The sequence below is a fragment of the Grammomys surdaster genome, unplaced genomic scaffold, assembly GCF_004785775.1.
Source record: "Grammomys surdaster isolate TR1022 unplaced genomic scaffold, NIH_TR_1.0 270, whole genome shotgun sequence".
Classification (NCBI taxonomy): Eukaryota; Metazoa; Chordata; class Mammalia; order Rodentia; family Muridae; genus Grammomys; species Grammomys surdaster.
In genome coordinates, this window is record NW_021604711.1 from 2,986,096 (window position 1) to 3,008,658 (window position 22,563).

At 44.9% G+C, this 22,563-nt stretch overlaps 3 protein-coding genes across 5 annotated transcripts in view; 2 read left to right on the forward strand and 1 right to left on the reverse strand.

Annotated features, from left to right (window-relative positions):
• LOC114628626 (zinc finger protein 709-like) overlaps nucleotides 1-6,103 on the forward strand; it is a 12,434-nt gene extending 6,331 nt beyond the window's left edge. Inside the window, exons 2-4 of the mRNA XM_028776531.1 lie at nucleotides 2,288-2,414; nucleotides 2,824-2,884; nucleotides 3,629-6,103. Coding sequence (XP_028632364.1) covers nucleotides 2,288-2,414; nucleotides 2,824-2,884; nucleotides 3,629-4,832 — 1,392 coding nt within the window. The 3' untranslated portion in view covers nucleotides 4,833-6,103. The remainder of the gene's footprint in view (nucleotides 1-2,287; nucleotides 2,415-2,823; nucleotides 2,885-3,628) is intronic.
• A 5,840-nt stretch (nucleotides 6,104-11,943) lies between these two features.
• Jmjd4 (jumonji domain containing 4) lies at nucleotides 11,944-17,482 on the reverse strand. Its single transcript, XM_028776526.1, has 6 exons — nucleotides 17,109-17,482; nucleotides 16,785-16,950; nucleotides 14,108-14,242; nucleotides 13,688-13,955; nucleotides 12,747-12,893; nucleotides 11,944-12,559 (listed from the first exon to the last, which is right to left on the reverse strand). Exons 1-6 carry the CDS (start codon nucleotides 17,371-17,373, stop codon nucleotides 12,260-12,262), a joined length of 1,281 nt encoding a protein of 426 aa, XP_028632359.1. The 5' UTR covers nucleotides 17,374-17,482; the 3' UTR covers nucleotides 11,944-12,259.
• Nucleotides 17,483-17,582: 100 nt separating this feature from the next.
• The window catches only part of Snap47 (synaptosome associated protein 47), a 44,371-nt gene continuing 39,390 nt past the window's right edge, over nucleotides 17,583-22,563 (forward strand). The window contains exon 1 of one of the 3 annotated variants that reach the window (XM_028776497.1): nucleotides 17,583-17,704. The gene's annotated coding sequence lies outside the window, so the exon portion shown is untranslated. Of the gene's footprint in view, nucleotides 17,705-19,074; nucleotides 19,151-22,563 lie in introns of those variants that run through there. The other 2 variants (XM_028776496.1, XM_028776500.1) reach the window with 2 other exon arrangements.

Here is a 22,563-nt window from a genome sequence, read left to right on the forward strand (position 1 = left end):
TTTTATTTTATTTTATTTTATTTTATTTTATTTTATTTTATTTTATTTTATTTTTTGGTTTTTTTTCAAGCAGGGTTTCTCTGTGTAGCCCTGGCTGTCCTGGAACTCACTCTGTAGACCAGGCTAGCCCCGAACTCTCGAACTCAGAAATCCACCTGCCTCTGCCTCCCAAGTGCTGGGATTAAAGGCGTGCGCCACCACCGCCTAGCAACAAACACTTTTTAACTGCTGAAATATCTCCAGCCCCTATTTCCAAAATATTTTTTTGCAGAGACTGTATTGCTTATGTATACTCAGTTTGTTGTATTGTTCATTATTATTTATTGAACCAGTTTTGACATTTTTCTGTGAATTTCATAAACTAAAACAGAAAAATTAGAAGACATAGTAACTGTTCCCCTCTTTGAAGGGGATGGGATTACATATTCCTTTAATACATAATTAGGTTGGGGTTTTGTCCTTAGAGTTTCTTGGGATGCATGGAGCTTTCTTAGTTTCACACTATATCTGGGTACTTTTGAATGCTTTAAGTTTTTTTTTAACATTCATTTATTTTATGTATTTTAGTATACTGTCAGTACATTTAGACACACCAGAAGAGGGCATCAGATCCCATTACAGATGGTTGTGAGCCACCTTTGGTTGCTGGGAATTGAACTTAGGACCTTTGGAAGAGCAAGCAGTCAGTGCTCTTAACTGCTGAGACATCTCTCCAAACCTGGATACTTTAATTTTTAAAAGAAAAAAATCACTGCAACATTTTCTTCCAGAGTTTAGGTGGTATGTACACATTGTGGGTTTAAGGAGCAGTTTGCTTTTGTTTACTTGATACAAAAATGAGACCTACTCTGTTCCTGAGCTGGAAACTTAGGCTACTGTCTTTAAGACTGTTAGCATGTGTCTTAGTTAGGGTTTACTGCTGTGAACAGACACCATGACTAAGGCAAATCTTATAAAGACAACATTTAATTGGGGCTGAGGTTCAGTCCATTTTCGTCAAGGTGGGAACCTGGCAGCATCCAGGTAGGCATGGTGCATGCAGAGCTGAGAATTCTACATCTTCATCTGAAGGCTGCTAGTGGAAGACTGGTTCCCAGACAGCCTAGGACAAGGGTATTAAAGCTCACCCTCAAAGTGACACACCTACTCTAACAAAGCCACACCTCCCAACTGTGCCACTCCCTGGGCCAGTCATACACAAACCATCACACCATGTCAGATGCAGGTTAAAATAAGGAGGAGGAGAAGCCTCACAAGGCCTTTCCAGGTTTTTTATATCCTTACATTCACATGGCTGATATAAGTTTGTTTTTTTTTTTTGGTTTTTTTTTTTTTTTGGTTTTTTGAGACAGGGTTTCTCTGGCTGTCCTGGAACTCACTCTGTAGACCAGGCTGGCCTGGAACTTAGAAATCTGCCTGCCCTGCCTCCCAAGTGCTGGGATTAAAGGCGTGTACCACCACCGCCCAGCTAAAATTTTTAAATATTGAAATTTATAGCAAAGTTATTTTTGACATTTTGCTTTTTCTGTGGAGGGACGTGTGTTTGGAGCAGCCCAAAGCCACTTTCCTGACCTCATTTTCCCTGGACTCTGTGGATGTTCCTGGACTGATGCTGTTTGTATCATCCCTTTACTGCGGTACTGTGTTACCTCGATTGCTGTTGCAGTAAGAGGCAGGTTCTGGCATTAGGAAGCACTAGTCTGACTGCTCTTTCGGGGATCTTGTAGTTTTCTGAGTGTCTTATATGTCCATGTGAAACTTTGCACTGGTTTTGAATTCCTATAAGTTACTCATCCAGGATTCTAATTGTTCTTAGTCACTCTAAAACTTGGATTTTTGGAATTCCTCCCAACTCTTGAGGTCCCTTATACACCAGCAAAGTTCCAGCTTTGTGAGCATTTCCTTCTAACCTATAAGAACTCTGAGTGTACAAGTATGAACCTCACTTGAGGAGCAGATAGTAGGATGTGGGCAGTAACCTGGAGTGGAGATGTACTGTACTGTGGTAAACTAGAGATGACCAAGAAGTACATCCTACTCCCCGGGTTTACCCATGTGGAAGGTGTTTTTACTTTGTGTTTGCTTTCCTGAGTGCCTCAGTTCAATGGTATTATTAATACAGCTGCATGTGGACAGCTGAATACATAAGAAAGGAAACTTTTAGATAATCAAATGATGGAATGAATAGTTGGAAATCAGAAAATCACATGAACATCTACCTATAGAGTATAGATTCCTAGTGGTATAATCTTACCCAGCCTCTAATACACATTGTGGAATATTTTAGAACCCAGTGGCCTTTGATGATGTGGCTATAAACTTCACCCAGGAAGAGTGGGCTTTGCTGGATCCCTCCCAGAAGAATCTCTACAGAGATGTGATGGAGGAAGTCGTCAGGAACCTGACTTCTATAGGTAAGAATGATAACATTTTTTTTCTTTTTCTTTTTTTTTTTTTTAAAATATACTTTAATTGCATGTGCATTTGTATTTTGCCTACATATATGTCTGTGTGAGGGTGTCTGATCTTGGAGTTAGACACAGTTGTAAGCTGCCATGTGGGTACTGGGAAATGAACCCAGGTCCTATGGAAGAACGGTCAGTAGTCTTAACTGCTGAGCCATCTCTCAAGCCTAACATTTCCTTACTTAATTAAAACAAAACAAAAATACCCTGGAATTTTTTTTTAATCAGTTTTAATGGTGGAAAAGAACTACTTTTATGAATAAATGGGCATGAGTTTTAGTATATGGTGAATCTCAAAGGTGCTATTAATTTTTTGAAGTTCATAATTAATAGTGCTTTTTCTTCATCTATATTTTAGAGAAAGGGTGGGAAGACCAGAACATTGAAGATGAGGACAAAAATCCTGAGACAAATCTAAGGTAATCTGAATTCATAAAAGGGATAATGATAATATTCTTTGAGGGGAGCTTAGCATGTCTGTGAACTTTGCTAAACAAACCAAACAGATAAGCACAATTGTAAACATTGATTTCTAGCTAATTTGTCCCCACCCCCAGTTTAACAGTGTTTTGTTTTTAAGGTAGTTGATTTTCATACAGTACTAAGAAACTATGTTAACGCCACTTTTTTGATAATAGATTTGGGGAAGCCATGTTCCAGAAAGGTGATTTCATTTTCTTTCTTTCTTTCTTTCTTTCTTTCTTTCTTTCTTTCTTTTTCCGAGACAGGGTTTCTCTGTGTAGCCCTGGCTGTCCTGGAACTCACTCTGTAGACCAGGCTGGCCTCAAACTCAGAAATCCACCTGGCTCTGCCTCCCAAGAGCTGGGATTAAAGGCATGCGCCACCACTGCCCGGCCCATTTACTTTCTAGTAATTAAGATGTGCCAGGACTCTTGGACTTTCTCTGAAATTGGTTATAATGTAAATCCAAGACATTAATGAATAGAAATTCAGCAGGAAACCAATCTTCGCTATGTGCTTGCGTTTTGTACAGAAGTCATATGGTAGATTCTGTAAAAGTAAAGATCATAAAAATCAATGTGGGTGAACTTTCAGTGAGATTACAAATCTTAATCTGAAAAAGAAACGTGCTTAGTATAGAAAAACTATGTGAAATGTGACTTGTCTGGAAAAATCTTCATATGTTGTTCATTCCTTAATAGGCACATCATAGTCAACTCTGGATACAACATATCTGAAGGTGAAGAATACTCTGAGAAGCCATATAAATTTACACAGTACAGGAACTCTTTCCTTTCTCTTATGAGTATTCAAAGACATATGATAACCGACACTGGAAGTAAGCCTTATAAGTGTATGCTATGTGGGAAAGCCTTTCATTTCCCCAGTGAATTCAGAATCCATTTAAGAACTCATACTGGAGAGAAGCCCTATGAATGTAAACAGTGTGGGAAAGCTTTCAGTCATTCCAGCTCCTTTAGAAAACATGAGAGAACTCACACTGGAGAGAGGCCCTACGTATGTAAACAATGTGGAAAAGCCTTTAATTGTTCTGGTTCCATCCGAAAACACGAAAGAACTCATACTGGGGAGAAGCCTTATGAATGTAAACAATGTGGAAAAGCCTTCAACTGTCCCAGTTATCTTCAAATTCATGAAAGAAGCCACACTGGAGAAAAGCCCTATGAATGTAAACAGTGTGGGAAAACATTCAGTTGTTCAAGTTCCCTTCGAAAACATGAGAGAACTCACACTGGAGAGAAGCCCTATGAATGTAAACAGTGTGGGAAAGCCTTTAGTTGTTCCAGTTCCTTTCGAAAGCATGAACGGACTCATACTGGGGAGAAGCCCTATGAATGCAAACATTGCGGTAAGGCCTTCTTTTCTCTCACGAGTGTTCGAACACACATGATAAAACACACTGGAAATGGGCCTTTTAAATGCAATGTATGTGAAGAAGTGTTTCCCTTTTCCAGTGTATTTAGAAGACATCAAACATCTCATGCTGGAGAGAAGTCCTATGAATGTAAACAATGCAATAGATGGTTTAGTTCTCTGACCTCACTTCAAAATCATGCAAGAAGTCATAACGGGGAAAAGCCCTACGCCTGTAAACAAAGCGGTAAAGCTTTCAGTTGTCCCAGTTACATTCGCAAACATGAACGAGCTCGTGCTGGGGAAAAATCCTACCCATGCAAACAGTGTGGTAAGTGCTTCAGTGCTTCCAGTTCTCTTCAAATACACGAAAGAGTCCATACTGGAGAAAAGCCCCGTAAATGTGAACAAGGTGCTCGAGCATTCAGTTGCTCCACTTCCATCAGGAAACATGAACAAACTCGTACTGGGGAGAAATCCTATGAATACAGTGTGGGAAAGCCTTCACTTCCAGTTAGAATTGATTACTAACAACAGTCTTATAAGTATTCATAACAGTCTTATGAATGTAAGTTCTAGCAAATCCTTAGTTTCTCTAACAGGTTTTTATTTGTTTTTTGTTTTTTAACAAAAATGATAAAGCACACTGGAAATGGACGTTTAAATGTGAGGTAAAAACCTTTCACAGTCCCAGCATATTTAGAGCACATCAAATAAACTCATGCAGGAGAGAAACAGTGAGTGCAGACAGTGTGGTAAGTCCTTCACTTCTTCCAGGTATCCTCAAAACCATTAAAGAATTCATGTTGGAGACTATCCCTATTAATAAAAGCACCGGAGAACCACTTACTACAGTTGCCTTGTAAACATGAAAAAAATTGTACCGGAGACACGTCCTTTGAGTACAAATAAATATCACATTTTCCATTTGCCCTCAAAGAAACTAAATACTCCTTGAACAACAAATCATCAGAGTGACTGTAAAGGATATGAAAAAAACAGAGTTTTCTTAGTTTTTATAAAGGACACAAAAAAGGATCAGACTGAACAATAAGAAGCCCGTGTTTGTGAGAAAAAAGGTAAGGCTTCAGACGCCACAGTTCTCGTAGATTATGTGAAAGAACACCTGCTAGCTAAAACACTATGAATAGGAATGGGGGTGGGGGGAAGCATTCAAATTTTCAGTGTTCTTCAAAGGCATAAAAAGACCTCAGAGGGAAAAAAGCCTGTAGGCCTAAGTAATATGGGTAGGCTTCAATTTTTAAACTTCTTTCTGAGAAGCATAGAAGAACTCTGTAGAAAAGTCTGAGTGTAAGAAATGTCAGAAGACCTTCAGTTTTTCCACTTTCATTCAAAGACATGTTAGAACTCATCTAGAAAAAGACTGTTGGGTACAGAAATTCTACTGAGTTCATTTCTTATTGAAAGGTACATGATACACTGGAGATGACCATGCATTACATTGACTTTACAATGTGGGTTAAAGCATGGATTGTGTCTTTTTATATTAGATACAATTTTGTAGTATTTTGTTGAGACTTTTTACAACTGTATTCAAAGAGATTTATGTATCTTGGTATAGTATATAATATAATATTATTTAGTACATACAGTGTATGCATGTATATATGTGTATCTGTAGGATACAGTATAGTTTGTATATGAGTAGTATATATTATATAACTAGTTTATATGGTATGTAATTAAATGTAACCACTATTTTACTATAGTATTATACTATATGGCTATGCTATTGAAGTCTTATCAGTGTGTAGAATAAAGTATTTCAGTTACCCACCCCAGTCCCTGTCTGTAGCTATTTCTTGCTTCAGGAGCATGGCTATCAGGATCCCCAATATTCAGCATCAACTGTTTTCACCAGGTGGAAAACAGGGATATTTCTTTACTAACCCATGGGCTTGGGACTTCAGCTGGTATCAAAATCCTCAGCATCAACTGGATGGTAATATACCTTTAATCCCAAAAATAGGGAGGTAGAGACAGGAAAGGAGGGAAGAGAAGAAGGGAGGGAGGAAGAAAGAAAGCAAACAAAACCAACCAAAGGAAACAACTCCACAGAATCTTCAGTATCACCCATTTTTGTCCTTGAGGAGTAGGGAAGGTCCTGTTCTACAGTTCTGGGAATGTGGCTATCAAACTTTAGAGCAGGTCTCCAGAAAGCTATCAATAAATGATCTGTAGACATCCTTTTCACATCCTGTATGTTGTCCATGCCAAAGTCACAAGGCCTGGCACCGTCTTTACTCATGTGATAGAGTTCTCTCAGTTTACAACTGCAAGAGATGAGACACCAGAACCATGAATCCAGATGTTACCTTTAAATGTCCCATAATTCTTAGGGGAGATTTTCAGAGACAAAGACTTAAGAGATTCTGAAAAAAAGCCCTGGCACTCCTTGGGCTTATACCATGAGGCTTCAAGGTCTCATCCAGTGGTCGGTCACAGCAAGTGGTTAAGAATGCTATATGCCCTGATACCTACTTCAGCTCTTATTTAAGGAAGGTACTGTTTGTGTTTCAAAACTTAGATTCTGGAATTACCCATGTGACACAACAGGACCTCATCTCACAGGACCTGGTGAGGCTTTCATGCATCCTGTGACATCAAAACTTTAGCCACTGTTACTACAATGCACCTGCATTCTTGAGTCCCAGGGAAGGTCTTCTCATGGCTGTGAAGGGTCACGGCCTATGGCATCATGTATGCTTGTCCTGGGGTGAGGCCCTGGATAGTTCTCAGTATCCTGTAGAACAAGTAATGGTAGATGCTGCCAAAACACCTCTCATTGCACCAGCCTGTAATTCCTGTGAACACATTTGGATGCCTGTGTTAACTACATAATTGTACAACTACTTTTATGAACTCTTATGCTTTGAACTATCAGGATACTCATGTATACTCCTTATGAAACAAAGATGAAAGCACACAGGCTATGCTCAGTTGTAGGCAAAGGTAGAGTCTAGAGGGTACCCTACAAGGAATTGTACACTGACACATGGGTAGGGTTACAGAGACAGTTTAATATGGAAGAATACTTCCAAGAAGGGAGGTGGACCATAGATGGGTAGAAAAGTCAGAGGCTCAATGATCCCACTGACTAGCATATTAAGGTCTGTATGTTATTTGTACAGTGTGCTCTTCTTATAGGTATGATTCAGTTTCAATTGGGGTGGGCTTTTTCTGATTGCCCACCTCCCCACATATTGCCCATTTGTTTCTATCACTGGTTTCTTTTTTATATGCTAATCTATATAATTTATGTAGCTTATACATTGTATGTTCTGCTCTACTCTCCTGCCACATCTTCAGTATCAAACCTGATGACTGTGGGTGTCTTAGTTTGGGTTTCTATTCCTGCACAAAACATCATGACCAAGAATCAAGTTGGGGAGGAAAGGGTTTATTCAGCTTACACATTTTGTTGTTCATCACCAAAGGAAGTCAGGACTGGAACTCAAGCAGGTCAGGAATCAGGAGTTGATGCAGAGGCCATGGAGGGATGTTACTGGCTTGCTTCCCCTGCCGTGGTCAGTTTGCTTTCTTATAGAACCCAGGACTATTAGCCCAGGGATGGCACCACCTACAATGGGCACTCCCCCCTTGATCACTAATTGAGAAAATGCCTTACAACTGGATCTCATGGAGGCATTTCCTCAACTGAAGGTCCTTTCTCTGTGATAACTCCAGCTTGTGTCAAGTTGACACACAAAACCAGCCTGTACAGTGGGGATCATAGACCCCTGCATATTTATTCCTCCATGTCTCAATGGCTTTTTCTCTTCGCCAGCTAAACAAGAAACCACCTTAAGAATAGTATGGGTATATAAATCTAACATGCAGATTTGCAAACTTGCACCTATGTGATGGGAATTCTGGCTGTGCTCCAGAGAGTACAGGGACTTCTCCTTGGGAGCTATGGTTGGACACTTGGGAAGCAGTTAGACAACCTGTGTGTGGATGAGCTGGGACAGGGACTGATGCAGCAGGGTATAGTGGGTAACTCAGTGTCTGCTGCCTCTCAGGTTGCCTTGGTTGTCGTCTCTGTTGAAGTTCCTTAGAGGTATTTGATAGTAAGGCTGCCACCACTTGGGAATTTCCCACACAAGCACTAGTAGATGGAACAGCTAGCTAGCTGGGGCCTATGGGTGAGTCAGTCATCAGGTATGACTGGAATGCAGTTCCAGACTCTTCCCCTTTGCAAGGCCTGCGTGCAGAGATGGCTTGCATAATTCCAGCCACACACTGGTCATTGTCTAAGCTTGCATGCTCCTGCTGACAAGACAGAAAGAACCTGGCTTCATACAACACATTGTCCTGTGTGGCTCTGAGAGAAGAGGACTCAATGCTCTCCTGCCATGTCTTGTGAATTCCAGTACTGAAAAACAAGTGGAAGCTTCCTAGCCTGTCTCCTCAGCAAGATGAGACTCGCTGAGGCCCTTCTATTGCAGGACTTAGTTTTGCCTCTGTCCCATTCTCTTTCCTCCATTCCTCACATCCTGTGTGAATCTGCCAATTAGGTGGTTTCCCACAGGAAAGAAGCAGTTGGGTTTGTTTGCTTGTTCTTTGAGATCAGGTCTCCCTGCATAGTTCTGGCTGTCCTGCAACTCACTATATAGACCAGTTCAGTGAGAGACCCTGTCTGAAAAAATAAGGTGGAGAAGCAATAGACACCCAACAATGACACTGTTTGTGTGGTTTCAGTGCTCTGAGAACATGGATAATTTTATATACATATATATGTATATACTTTTTTTTTCACGACACAGTTTCTTGGTATTTCCCTGGCTGGACTGGAACTGTTCTGATTGTTATAAAGATGCTAAAACCATGTAACTTTCATGAAAATAAGTGCATACCTTTTTTCTTGATAGGCTTTAGAGCTTAGGGTTGCTCTGTACCCTCCCAAGTGCTAGGATTACAGGTGTGTATGCACAGGTTATTGATTTTTTGAAAAAGATTTATGTATTTGAGTACACTGTAGCTCTCTTCAGAGACACTAGAAGAGGGCAATCCCATGTTGCTGGGAATTGAACTCAGGACCGCTGGAAAAGTAGTCAATGCTCTTAACTGCTGAGCCATCTCTCCAGCCCAGGACATTGATCTTTTATAAGCCAGCTTTTGGTTTCATTGCTATTCTCTATTCTTCTATTTCAAAGACTTGTGCTGGCTATTTCCATTTTACTGTGTAAGTTCTATTTCTTGGGTTACTGATCCATGACATTTGTTCTTTCTGAAGGCCTGCCAGCTTATCATTTTCCCTCTAGTTAAGGTTTTAGCTGTCTTACAAATAGTTTGCATATTGTCTCTTCATTTTCGGTAATCTAAGGTGTATTTTTTAATGTTGCTCTTGATTTTTTTATTTTACCCTCACATAATCTATATCTACACTTGAGTTCTCCAACCAATTGTTGTTTCATTGCAGGCTTAGCCAGGCAGACTGGCATGTGTGTATCATCCTCCCACTGGGAAAGATGAAGACAGGATTCCCTGAACACAGATTTGAGGCCCTCCTTGGGCCCAGATTAGGATGTTTTCCTTTTGTTAATGCTTTACACATGCTGGGATAACTAGGTGGAGTATATTTAATTGTTAATCCAAATCCTCTTTTAAAAGATGTTACTTCTTTCAAACAGCAGTGTCACAATGAGAACACATGTCAGTGAACTAAGGCTGTGCCCTTGGCAGCTGGGACAACAAAATAAGGAGAGGATACAAGATCTTCCAAAACACTAATCTTGGGCTACAAGAACCAGCACCTGGACAGGGCAGAAATCCTTACACAAGTTTCAAACTGTGGCAGAGTTTGGGCAGTCTGTGGTCTACTCGAGCAGCAGGAAGGAGCTCCTCCACTTTGACATGGATTCTAGGGTTCAAACCTGGCAACAGATTTTCACAGCAAGTAAGTACCTTTGCTTACCGAGCTGTTTATCATGCCCCCCTGTCTTGTTAATCTAACTTGGGAGTCTATTATCATTCTAATTATGATGGTCATGAGAATACATAGTAGGCCTAGGGTGTTAATTTTTCTTAATTCTGCCAGTCTAGAATAAGGGAGGTAAATTAAGTTGCTGGACCTCTTGAGTGAAATTTAAGTGTCTCCACATAGGAAAGGAATCAGGGCCCCAGATACTTCACCCCTGGCCAGCTCAAAGGCAGAGCCTGGGCAAGCTTATTTACCTGGCCCTGTCTAGGGACTCCCTGAGATAATGCTGGCATAGTCTCTGAAACAGGAGGTGTGCCATTATTTAGCTGGCAAAGGGCTTGAAGGTATTAGTAAATAATTTTCTTTCCACTGATTGTACATCTAACACCAAGTGCCACCCTCCTGGCCAGTGATCTCCAGCAGCTCCCCAGGAGTCCCAACCAAGGGAAGCTGCTCCTTGTGGCAGGCAGGACAGAAAGATAGGTGTCTCTGCCCCTGCCCACATGCTTACACTTAGCTAGTAGAGGACCTGCAGCTCGAAGGGTGGATTAGCTACTCTGCAGCAGGCCACCAGTTGTACCTTGTAAAATGCAGCTCTCTAAGCCTCACATAGCTCCTCTGAAAATGTTCCCAGGCCTTACCCAGAGGGGTTTCTTAGGGATGATAGGCTGTGTCACTGGCACGAGGTCCTGTACAGGAAGGAACCCTACAAAGATCATGGCCAATTCTGCTTATAATTTCCTTCTCCCTATGAAGCCTCAGCTCAGCCCATGAAGGCTGCAGGTTTAGGCAGTTTCTGTCTGCAAAGATGTCCACAAGTCCAGCACTATTTAGAGCTATACCTCATCCCAGTGGTCTATGCTGGGGTCCAGAGTAAGCAGCTGGCTCTCACACAGGCTGCACACCTCTGCCCTCAGTCACAACCCCTCCTTCTAGAAAGAGCACAGAGAACATGGATGCATGCCAACACCAGAAGTGTCATGTGGATTCATGCAGGCCATGAAACAATGGTTTGTCTTCATCTCAGACTCAGAGAACATGCATGGGCAGTGAGCACAGCCAACAGAGGAGGCATTTACCTATCCAGGTCACCCTGAGACTGAGTGTATCTGTCCCCTCTACAGGGTTCCCTATAATTCTGCAGATGAGCTAGCATAGGAGGGCAGGCCTTAAAGGACTGGTGTGTAGAAGAATGCTACTGCTCCCTAGGAGTCTCTTCTCAGTGATGACCTTGAGGAAATGGTAAAATTCTTCAAAATTGATCCCTGTGCAGGACTTCATGATGACCCAGGCCAAAAGGAAAGGGAGAGTAAGTCCCTCGGGTCACATGCAGACTCAGACTGCTCTGGTGTGCAGAGGCCCCTCCTCCCACACACCCAGGGGGCAGGGGCTAAGATGGGACCCAGAGACAAAGGTTCACAGCCAGGATAGTACCATCATCTCCATCCTGGGGGCTCAGATGGACCAGTACCTGTTTTTTTCAGCCACTAAGCCACTGACAAACAACACCCAGCTTAATAACTCCTCCTACAGCTTATCATACCCTGGTTAGTTCCTCCTAGTTCAGTTGGAGCCTGGAGTTCCTAGGACAGAACTAGAGGATAAAGAGGCTTGGAGGGCAACTGCATACATACATACATACATATCTATCTATGCCTATGTCCCAGGTTACACAGGGACACCTCCAAGGTAGGCAGATTGGATGTCCATCACTCAGGAATCCTAGGATAACTAGAAGAGGCTGGAGTTCCCCAAGGAAACCTGGTTTCATGATCACTACTACTCAATTCACATGCTTGTCAGGCTTGTTAGGTAGGTGAACATTTCTCTAGCCTCCAGGAGTTAAATTCCCATTTTGGCGGGACCTTCCTCAAGGCCCACCCTGCAAGAACTGCACTGGCACAGGCTTGGGGCACATCCTAGGCCTCAAGGAAAAGTAGCCTGCATTTCCAGAAGGGTCCCGGGGCAAGAGGCTGCTCTGCAGAACTCTCCCTGCATCTTGATCTGCAGCATGCTAAAGGGCCTCTGCGGCAGCCATGGTGTCCTCCAGCTGCTGAAGCAGCTCCTCTGGCTGTGGTGAGAATGCGCTGGTGTCTACTCTCTGAAAGTCAGGATTCACGACCACGGAGGCCAGCACGTCTGCCAGGCGGCCAATATCAAATGCAGCCTGTTGTAGGCCCAGCCCTAGGCTCTGGCTGTCCCCTGAATCCCCCTTCAGTCTTTGCCTCAGGACAAGGAGTCTCTTCTCAGCAATGACCTTGAGGAAATGGTAAAATTCTTCAAAGTTGATCCCTGTGCAGGACTTCATGATGACCTGAGCCAAGAGGAAAGGGAGAGTAAGTCCCGGGGTCACACGCAGACTCAGACTGCTCTGGTGTGCAGAGAAAGACCCCTCCCACACACCCAAGGGGCAGGGGCTAAGATGGGACCCAGAGACACAGGTTGAGAGCCAGGAGGGTCGGCAGCAGGGTCTGACTCAACATGAGCTGGTTGCTTCCCACCTGGCAGTGGTGGTACCAGTCAGGCATAGAGTCCTTCCATTCTCCAATCTCATGCTGCACGGCCTGGAGCTCTTGCTGCAGGAAGTGCCACATGTTTGCCAGGTTGCAGCCATTGATCCAGTTGTGGTTGATAGAGATGGTGTCGTCCTGGAGGGCAGAAGACAAACTGATCCATGACGCATCAGTAGGCCTCACCTTGGGTGAGCAAAATAAGTCCTATCCTACACCCACCAGGCTCAGTGCTTTGGGTGGGTGTAATAGTGTCAGCTGTCAACTTGACACAATCTAGACTGACCTGAGAAGATAATCTCAACGAGCAATTGTTTACACTGGATTTGCCCGTGGGCATGTCTGTGGGGAGACTGTCTTATTTGATGTGGGAAGACCCACCTCACTGTGGGTAGCACCATTCCCTAGGCAGAGGGTCCTAAACTGGGTAAGAGCAGAGGGCCAGAGCGGAGCAGTAAGAAAGTAAACCTTTATGCATTTATTCCTCTAATCTTGACTGGGGATGTGATACGACTAGTCATTTGAAGTTACTGCCTTGACTTCCCCACAGTGATAAACTGTGACCTGGAATAAACCCTTTTCTCCCCTAAGTTGCTTTTCATTAGAGTATTTTATCACAGCAATGAAACAAGACTAGTGGACAAAGGTGGAAAGCAGATGCTACGCTACTGTAGCCAGGAAATGTGGATCCCATCTTATGATGGGCTAACACATTGGGATGAAGGCTAGAACTTCATAGACCATGGCAGGAACCACAGTAACATAGGGCAAGGGGATAAGTTCTCAGTAGTCTCATTTGTAACTTCCCTGCCCTATGTCCAGCCTTCACAGAGGAATAATACTGCCCTCTTTCTACAGAGACAGCTGGAGTGGGAAGGGAGAGGACGGAGAGGGAGGGAGCCTGGCAGAAACAAGGTCATGTGCAGTCTTACCAGGTTGTACACTTGATGATGCCACCCGCTGGGCACAAACACCATCTCACCAGGCTCCTGTATGACTTCAATGGGAAGGTTCTTGTGCTGGACCCTGGGATACAGGTGGGTGTCCAGGAGCTCCGTGGAAGTCACATCGTAGGGCAGGCTACCATGGCAGTTCCGAAGGGCTTCCTCCTGCCCTGGCGGGAAGAACAACCATTTCTTCTTCCCACAGATATTGACTGACCAGCTGTAGGAGCGGAGGATGTCTGCATGGAAGGGAGACCTACAGCAAGGGCTTTTGGTTTGTGTCTTGTGGAGTCCTACAGGGAGCCTGTTTACTTATTTATTTTTTTGATAGGCCTCTAGGCAGATACCCCAGATAGTCACACCTCCCATCTCATCTTCACCAGGTACCCACATCCCTTCTGTCATTACCAGGTGCCCCTGGGGCCTGCATAGACAAAACGGTAGTCATCCACGTTGAGGACATCCCAGAACTCATTCAGCCAGTCTGACGAGAAGTACACAGGCAGGGTGAATATATCTTCCAAGTCATCCACCAAGGAGTCTCTGAGGAAAGCACAGGAGCTATAGCAGTAATCCACTCTGTGCCAGACCCAAGTAGGGCCATCCCTATCAAATAGGGCCACCTAAGATCACCCAGTCCTAGTGGACTTCTTGACAGCTGCAGATCCTGAGGACCTGAGCTGAACTTCAAATTGCTTAGTTCAAATGCTGAAGATGACTCTGGGGGCACCCCAGCTTAACCACCCCACTTAGGCAGTGGTCACTGGGCCTCTGAACACATGGTAAGCATCGTCCCAGGTCATGAGCTACAGGCCTTCTTTTCTTCACCAATACTACGGAAACTAATGGTACCTGGCAACTCCAGGCTGCAGCCCCAGGTGTGAGAGCCTCAAAACCCATCAATGGGTCCCCAAATACTGGATCATATTAACACCATCCTTAAAGGAGATACTGGAAAAAACTTCTAGATTCATGTGCCTATAACTCCCAACAAGAGACAGAAATGGCCAGAGCCGAGTAGCAATGAATTATCTGCAGGTCCCCAAACATGAGGGTCCCTCTGCCTCGGTGCATGTAGCAAACTCGTTCATCTATTAAATCCTCAGGTACGGCTTCCCCTGTGACCTCCTGATTATGCAACGCCACACCTTCTGCTCTTTTTCGTTTTAGGTCTTCTGGACAAAAGTACAGTCAAACACTGTATTTCAAATGAACAAATATCTAGCATAAATATGCAATGTAATATTTGGAAAATACTTATACCAAAGTAACAAGGCAAACAAACAAAAAAAAGTTTACCTAAAATTCCAAACTACTGCACACAATAGTGTTAGGGCCTGTGTTGAGGTTTGGTCTGTTACTATGTATTGTAATGATAAATTCTGTACCCTAAGGTCTAGACCTATGAGGGTTGGGAGCGTTGAGGGATGGGGGTGGGGTTGAGTTACCTGGTTGAGCATGAGAGAAAAGGAAAGAACAAGGAGGTAGGGAGAAGGTACCATGAGAGATGGACCATGAGCACATGGTCAGGAGAAACAGAAGTATTTGGGGAACATCACTAGGGAGGTAACCAGGCCAGCAGTTAGAAAAGTAGAACAGGGGTTACCCCCAGTAATTGTCAAAGTTAAATTAAAAAAAAAAAGAAAAGATAGTCTGAGTATCATTTATTTGTAAACTAGTCAGGGCTAAGCTTAAATTAGTTGTACTACAGGCCTGTGAGGCTGTTTCTGTCATGTCCAGATCCAGAGACCATGTCTGGTCACACTTTACCCAGCTCCTGCTCTAGGTCCAAAGAAGTAGCATGGCAGGGTAGCTGGAGGCTGGTGTTTCTCTTGCATCTGGTAAGTTGTGAGAACTGCAGGGGTCTGAATTCCATCCCAGTCTACAGTTCTAAGCCTTACTTCACACATAAATGATACAGAAATTGATCAACTGGTCATTGGCTCACTCAATATTACACTGTGCTTTTTTGTTGGGGGGTCTGAGTACAATGGTCTGTGCTTGTGAAAGGCACAATGAGGTAAAGGAAAACACACAGTCCCAGGGTCACTGTGGAAGAGGGTAATATTCTTTCCAAAATGAGTATCATATGAGCCAGGTCTTAGGTGCAGCCAAAACGCCTGAGATCTAGGAAGCCTCAGATGGGCTTATGTACTAACATGTCCAAATTGAAAATACCATAAATTTCAAAACATACCAATAGCATGTGTTTAGATGCTCAAGACTTTAGCATTCCCAGTTCCAAAAAGAAAAAGCAGCAGTGTGCCTAAGTGCATGACCACCATAGCTTAGCACAGCAACAGAGCACACTGTAGAGGTGTGATCATTTCTGTAGATCCAGGGGTTTGGGTGGGGGTTATGTCTTCTTGACACTGTCCATCATTGAGAGAGAAGGGTGGGAGAAGAACAGACCACATATGACTAGCCTGAGAAAACACCAAAATTCAAATTTTGAAGTAGTTTCTACTGAATGCACTGTGGTCTTGCCCCAGCACAAAGTCAAAATCTCCTAAGTAAAGCTGCCACAAGTTTCTGTGTAAGAAAAGTGGAGGCTGATCAGGGAGGGTACTGTGTATCTCTTTAAAGAGGAAGAGATTTCCAAAGTGGGACAAGAGTGGTTGTGTTACTGTGTATCTCTTTAAAGAGGAAGAGATTTCCAAAGTGGGACAAGAGTGGTTGTGGAAAAGTCATTTGTCCCTTTAGAGAGAGTAGAATGGGCCAGGGGATGGCAAGATCCTAAGAGCAATTGTAGAAGGAACAAGCCTGTTCTCAGTGGGGGTCGCAGTGAGGACAGCCCCAGAGGATCTGCGAGGTACCTGCTCAAACATTATACAGAAGAGGAAGGAGACAACAGGCCACCTGTACTAATACAGATCCAGGAAAGACCTACTTTTCCCATGATAGTCTACCTGGTCCACTATGTTGATCTCCCCACGGAACCATCCTCCCACCAGTTCTGAGATACAGATTAGAACTCGGCTGTAGAGTTAGCCCCTCTGAGTGCAGTAGGTGTGCTCTACCTGGACTGCCTGCACGACTGCTTAGGGTAAGTGCCCAATGGCCAACTGCCGGCCCGTCTTATTACCTGCACAGATGCCAGTCCTTTAGGTAGAGGCAGCCCCGTGGAGAGGAGTAGTCTCCTTGGATGTACTCCTTCCAGTAACTGATATAGTCACGGAAGGGCATGTGCTCTTTAGGGTTTGAATTGTATTCCTGCACTCCACAGTTAGCAACCGGTACAACCGCGTCTCCTGCAGCGAGAGAATCAGCACAGAAATGGTAGAGTCATACGCGTAGTCACCCTCTTGGGCTCCGGCCACCCTCTGGGCGAATTATACAGATACCACTTGTCTGTCCAGTCCTGGTCGCCCTCCCATCCCAGGATCTACGCCTCTCGTTTGAGCCCTACCATATTTCTGCAGCAGGTACTCGAAGTCAGGCTTTCCCTCAGATGTCACCCAGCGCCGCCTGCTGCCCCAGCCCTCGGTGAAGGCGCTGGAAAACACGCAGGGCAGGTTAGGCAGCAGGAAGCCCTTCACGAAGTCAGCATAGGAGAAGGCGTCCGGCGTCTGAATGAAGGTCACGCTGCTGGGTGTGGGACCGTCGCCGCTAGGGACTCGGTCCCGGAGGCCCCGGTAGAACCGCTCGGCAAAGGTGCGCGTCTCCCGATCCATCCACTGGGAACCTGACCCCGGAGGCCCAGTCCCTCTTTCCACTACACTCCAAATGGGGACTGGAAGCTGAGAAAACCCCTAAAACCAGTTCGGAGCAGAAACCACCGAGAAGGAGCCCGGAACAAAAAACCAGAGGTGAGACATTCCAACAGGAACTCGAGCCTTGGAGCGCCCAGTGTGTGCGCGTGCGCACCTACGCGGACCCGCCCTCCCGCGCAGGCGCACAAGCGCTCGCCGAGTGACTGACCGGCTCTCCAGCTGCTGGCGTCTCTGTTTTTGGTGGTCCAGTGGAGCGTGCCAGTGAGTCTTCTGCGCGTTCCTCTTGCCTCAGGTGAGCTGCTAACGCGCAGCTAGTCAGTACCCGAGCCCGCCACTGAGACAGGAGATGAACATAAGTCCCAAACCTCAAGGGATTTCTGGGTCCTGGGAGGATAGTGGGGCGCGGTGCTGGCCGTCAGGGTCCGCGGGGGCGGGGTGAGGTTCCCGAGTGTCCTGGATAGGTTGTGGAGGAACCTTTCCAAGGATTGTGGTGTTGACTTAGAAATAGAACGGGGAAAAATTAAAAAGGATAAAAGTGACTTTGGGAGATGCTGAGGTTCAGGTAGAGAGGTATGCATTGGGAAGAGGGGAAGGATAGATCCAGGAGGCGGAGGATTGTTTGGTCTAACTCGCCCATTGTGGACTTCACTGTGACTCTTGTGATCAAAATCTGGAACTCTGTTGCGGCTAGATCATGGTAGAGATGACAGCTCATAGAGGAATTCAAGTGAAGAGACACATTTACCCATGCCAGGGCTCGTGGTGCACGCCTATAATCCCAGTATTGGGGATTTTAAAACAGAAAGATCCGAGGTTCTAGGCCAATGTGAACCACAAATCAAGACTTAGCTCCAAAGGAAAAAAAGGGCCAGATTACAATAACAGCAACAATTAAAACCCCAAAGCACCCAGAATTCAATTCACATGTAATCACTAAATCTGGTATTGAGCCAGTTTTTCCAGGTATACATGTGTTTATACATTTTATCCCTGTTATCTCCTCCCTCTTCCTGGGACACTCTTCCTTCTTTTCCTCTATTGGCAGCATATTATATTTGGAAACATTATTTTAGATTTTTAATCTACTTCTTGGCATACAATTCCTAAAATTCTTGGACAGTTTGTGCTGACAAATGCCATTTTGCATGCTAATGAGCACAACACCATCCAACAGCCCTAAGCAGGGTAGATTCCAGATGGAACTGTTCACTGAAAGACCTGAACAGGATCAGAAGGTGGGGACTCTTGAGTCCAGCCCTCAGCTTCTAGGGCTAAAGGTTGATTGTGTCATCAGTGGCCAGTGTTTAATCAGTCATGTCCACATAATGAAGTGTCTGTAACATCCCTAGAAGACTCATTCAGAAGATCCTATGTGCTTAGGGAGAGTGAGGGCTGGGTCTTCTCAGTCTTGGCCTCTCGCTTCTTTTTATACCCTGTATAATAGCTTTTAATAGTAAATATGAGCTGGGGGTTTTCTGAGTAATAGGAGCTTCTACGGGAAATCTAAGTCGAGGATCTCTGGAACCCTGATTTATAGAGTGGTGCTACAACCTGGGCTTACATCTGCACTGATATCGGGACATCTTGGAAGACAGAACCCCAACCTTGGGTCCTGATGTGACCTTGAGACATTGTCAGAGCTGAACTGAATTAAGGACATTCTTCTTCTGGTGTCCACTGATGAGGACCCTTTTAGGGTCCCAGAATTCTGTACTGACTAGGACATGAGAGTATAGAGGTAAAGCACATTGTTTTTTTCTGTGAAAGTATGAAACCCAAATAGGAACCACTTCTTTGCTTGAGTATCTGAGACCAGTGTCCCTGAGCAAGAGGTCAGGGCCAGCAGATGTATATGCCCTCAAGATCTCTGGGGGGAACCTAGCCCGTAACACTGTAACTGGAACATGAGCTCCTGTGCCCTGGGTAGTTAGTGCTGTAATCCTGGTCTTCACATGATGGCTGGCCTCTGGGTGTTAGTAACAGTGTCGGTTATGTGAGACCTGGCGAGAGGCCTGAGACACAGGTGTGTACCCATGAAGTTGCCTCTCCTCCCTCCAGCTGGGAAGTGCTGGTGATACACGCCCTCAGCCCACACAGACCTATGGAAACTGCGCATCCTGGGCAGAGCCACCCCAGAAGAAAACAGGAAAGGATTGGAGTTGGCACCCTCCAGGCGAGGTGGAAACACTGCACAGTCTCATTTCTCTCTCTGAATTTTTAGAGCAGGCCCTGCAGCTAGGCTGTGGTGTTTGCTTGAAACATCCTCAGACAGCATGCCTGAGCCTCCCAGGGTGGGGATGGGAACGTCTGAGGGAGTGGAAAGAGGGTCTGCTACAGAGCAGGAGGGCAGGTAATGGAAAAAGCCAGTCTTGCCGCCCCCGCTCGGACACACTGCCCCACTGTTCTCCCGCTCAGCCTTGTGTAGTGGAAGGTGTGCAAAACGTTGCGTGTTCTGTTACTTTGGAAATTAACTAAAAATAGACTGTTTACTTGCTATTGAGTTTTACTCAAGGGCACATGTGTGATGGAAATGCTGAAAGAGACCCATTATGCCAATTCCAGTGTGTTAGGAGTCACGGTGACGTGGGCATATTCCCCGAGAACGTCATTTGTATGAATTTGCTTGACACCCAGGGGTTGCCTGCCATGACTTCCAACAGTAATTGTCTCTCTCATACACAGGGTCCTCTCAGGGTTACTACTCTGATCCTGTCCTGGTGGAGGCAAGTTACCTTACAAAGGCAGGTACCACACAAAGAATTCAGGGGCAGAGCATCTCTGGAGAGCCCATTCACTGTGTGTACATTGGGCGCCCATGGAGTGTACACAAGACTCGATTCTGGGAAGGTCACCTTTGGTGCACATGTTGAGCTACTTTGGGAAAGCTCTCTGAGGGATAGAGTGCTGTGGTTGGTAGTGGACATTAGGAAGGGTAAAGGTGCTCTTTAAGTAGAAGCTTTAAGGTAGAAAGCAATTCAGATAAGGAGCCTTGAGGTGGCCAGAAGGGAGGGACAGCAGCATGACACTCAGAGCCCATTAGAGTGGGTGGAGTTGCACTTTACACTATAGAACTTTGCACTTTAGAAGGGTCCGGGCTTTTTATATCTGTTTCACAGTGCTATACACTTTGCACTTTAGAAGGGTACGGGCTTTTTATATCTGTTTCACAGTGCTCTCTCCCCCACTCTCCCACAACTCAGGGCCTCCCATATGCCAGGCAAGTGCATTACTCCCCAGCCCTCACCCGGGGTGCATGTTCAGAAGAATTTTGGGCAGAAGCATGACATTTTATAATTCTGTCTCCTGCCTCATTGGTGGTGAGTAGACTAAAGGGGCAGGATGAAGTGAGAAGGTCCTGGAGGAGCTATGCCAAAAAAGGATGACCCTGTGCTAGAGAGTGGTGTCACTGTAGAGAGCAGTCACTGTTGTCAAGTGGGGATCCCAACCTGTGCCCCAAGCCAAGTCTGAAAGAGCCAAGCTAAAAGTGAAAAAAGAAGGAGATTTCTTCAGTGTGATCACACTGGAAGAGGGACCAAGAGCCAGAGAACCTGGGTGGGGTTAAATAGAAGCTGAGGATTTGCATGCCCGAGCAGTGCAGGCATGGCCACACACCTCCAATCCAGCCTTGGCTGGACTTGAGGCGCCTCCTGCAAGGTGCTCTAACAAATTGTTAAAATTATGTGACATCTCTTTCTGGGAGGCAGGTCCTCTTCTGGCTGGTGCCTTTTCCTTCTCTCCGTTTGAGATTCCTGGGGAGATACCCATTTCCCTGAGGTCCTTTGTTTTAATACTTTGATAGTTGGATTGAAAGGCACAGTTATTGCTTTAAAATATTTTCCGTTCTGTCAGGTCTGTTACACTAGGATTTACTATGGGTTTAAGAGGATGAAGAAGAGGGTTCCAGAAACTCTTGGTTCCAAAAGAATTTTTACTTTAAAAAGAAAGAAAGAAAGAAAGAAAGAAAGAAAGAAGGAAGGAAGGAAGGAAGGAAGGAAGGAAGGAAGGAAGGAAGGAAGGAAGGAAAAGAAGCATATAGCCAGGACCCAGAACAGTATGAGATACCTAACAGATGACCAAACAAGGAGCTGGTTATGGGGCTGGGCTGGTTGGAGATGCCTGTACGGCGTGTTATAAAGATACTCATCAGGCCACCAGAAGTCTCAGTTGTAGCCTTGGGAGCTCGTGGACTTGGCAGATATGATTGGGTGAAGTCAGCCTTACTCTTAGGCCTTTGGGTCTCACAGTGGGGGCAGCAACTGGAAGGGATGATGGTATCTGAGGGAGGGTATGTATATGCTTTAACTTGAAGACTGTTGTTGTTGTTGTTTGAGTCAGGGTTTCTCTGTGTAACCCTGGCTGTCCTAGAACTCACTCTGGACCAAGCTATCCTCTAACTCAGAGCTACCCCGTGTCAGCTTCCCAAGTGCTACAATCAAAGGTGTTTGCTACTGTGCCTGGCTTAACTAGGAGATTTATAATAGGCTTGTGAACTGATGAAGTTGTCAAGGGGAATTCCTGGTAAGTAGTATCTTATTAAAACTATAGTGACGTGGCAGGTTGGAAAACCTTTGGCATCTATTCCCCTCACCTAACAGACCAGCAGATAGGGATGCCATCAGGTAACATCTGAGGCCTAGAGAAAAGCGTCTTCATCTCCCTGTAGCCGCCTCTCTGATGCATCCACTGACACATTCTTACCTTTGCCTTAACTTACGGTTTCCTTTGTTCTGTAAAACTTCATGAAACTGCTTCTGCTTTGGAACATGGAATTTGAGGTAACCTAAATCTGTGTTGCTGGACCCTGTTCACTCAAAATGGCTCCAGAAGAAACATCTGTTAATGTTCTTTAAGGTGAGAGCTGTGCTTTTTGTGTTGATAAAGTAAATGGGATTGGCTACAAACCATAGCCCACGTCCAGTTTCCAGAATAGTGTAGATGACGTTTGTTGGCACAGCCACACCCCTGGTTATGTGTTACCTGTGGTTGTTAGTGACAGTGGCTAAGACTCATGGCACCTAAGCCTAAAGCACTTACATGGCCCTCGAGCCCGGTTCATAGGCCTGGTGTAGAGAAGAGTGACCTTAGTGATGCTGAGGAGGAGGGGTTGGGTGGAGAACCCTTGAAGGGTCTGGCTTCAAGGGGAGCAGGAGC

Coding starts and splice junctions, on each gene's coding strand:
- Jmjd4 (XM_028776526.1), bottom strand. CDS start 17,373: ATGGATCGGGAGACGCGCACCTTTGCCGAGCGGTTCTACCGGGGCCTC. Junction 16,951..17,108: donor GTACCTGCTGCAGAAATATG/GTAGGGCTCAAA, acceptor CTCTCGCTGCAG/GAGACGCGGTTGTACCGGTT. Junction 12,894..13,687: donor ATCATCAAGTGTACAACCTG/GTAAGACTGCAC, acceptor TCTGCCCTCCAG/GACGACACCATCTCTATCAA.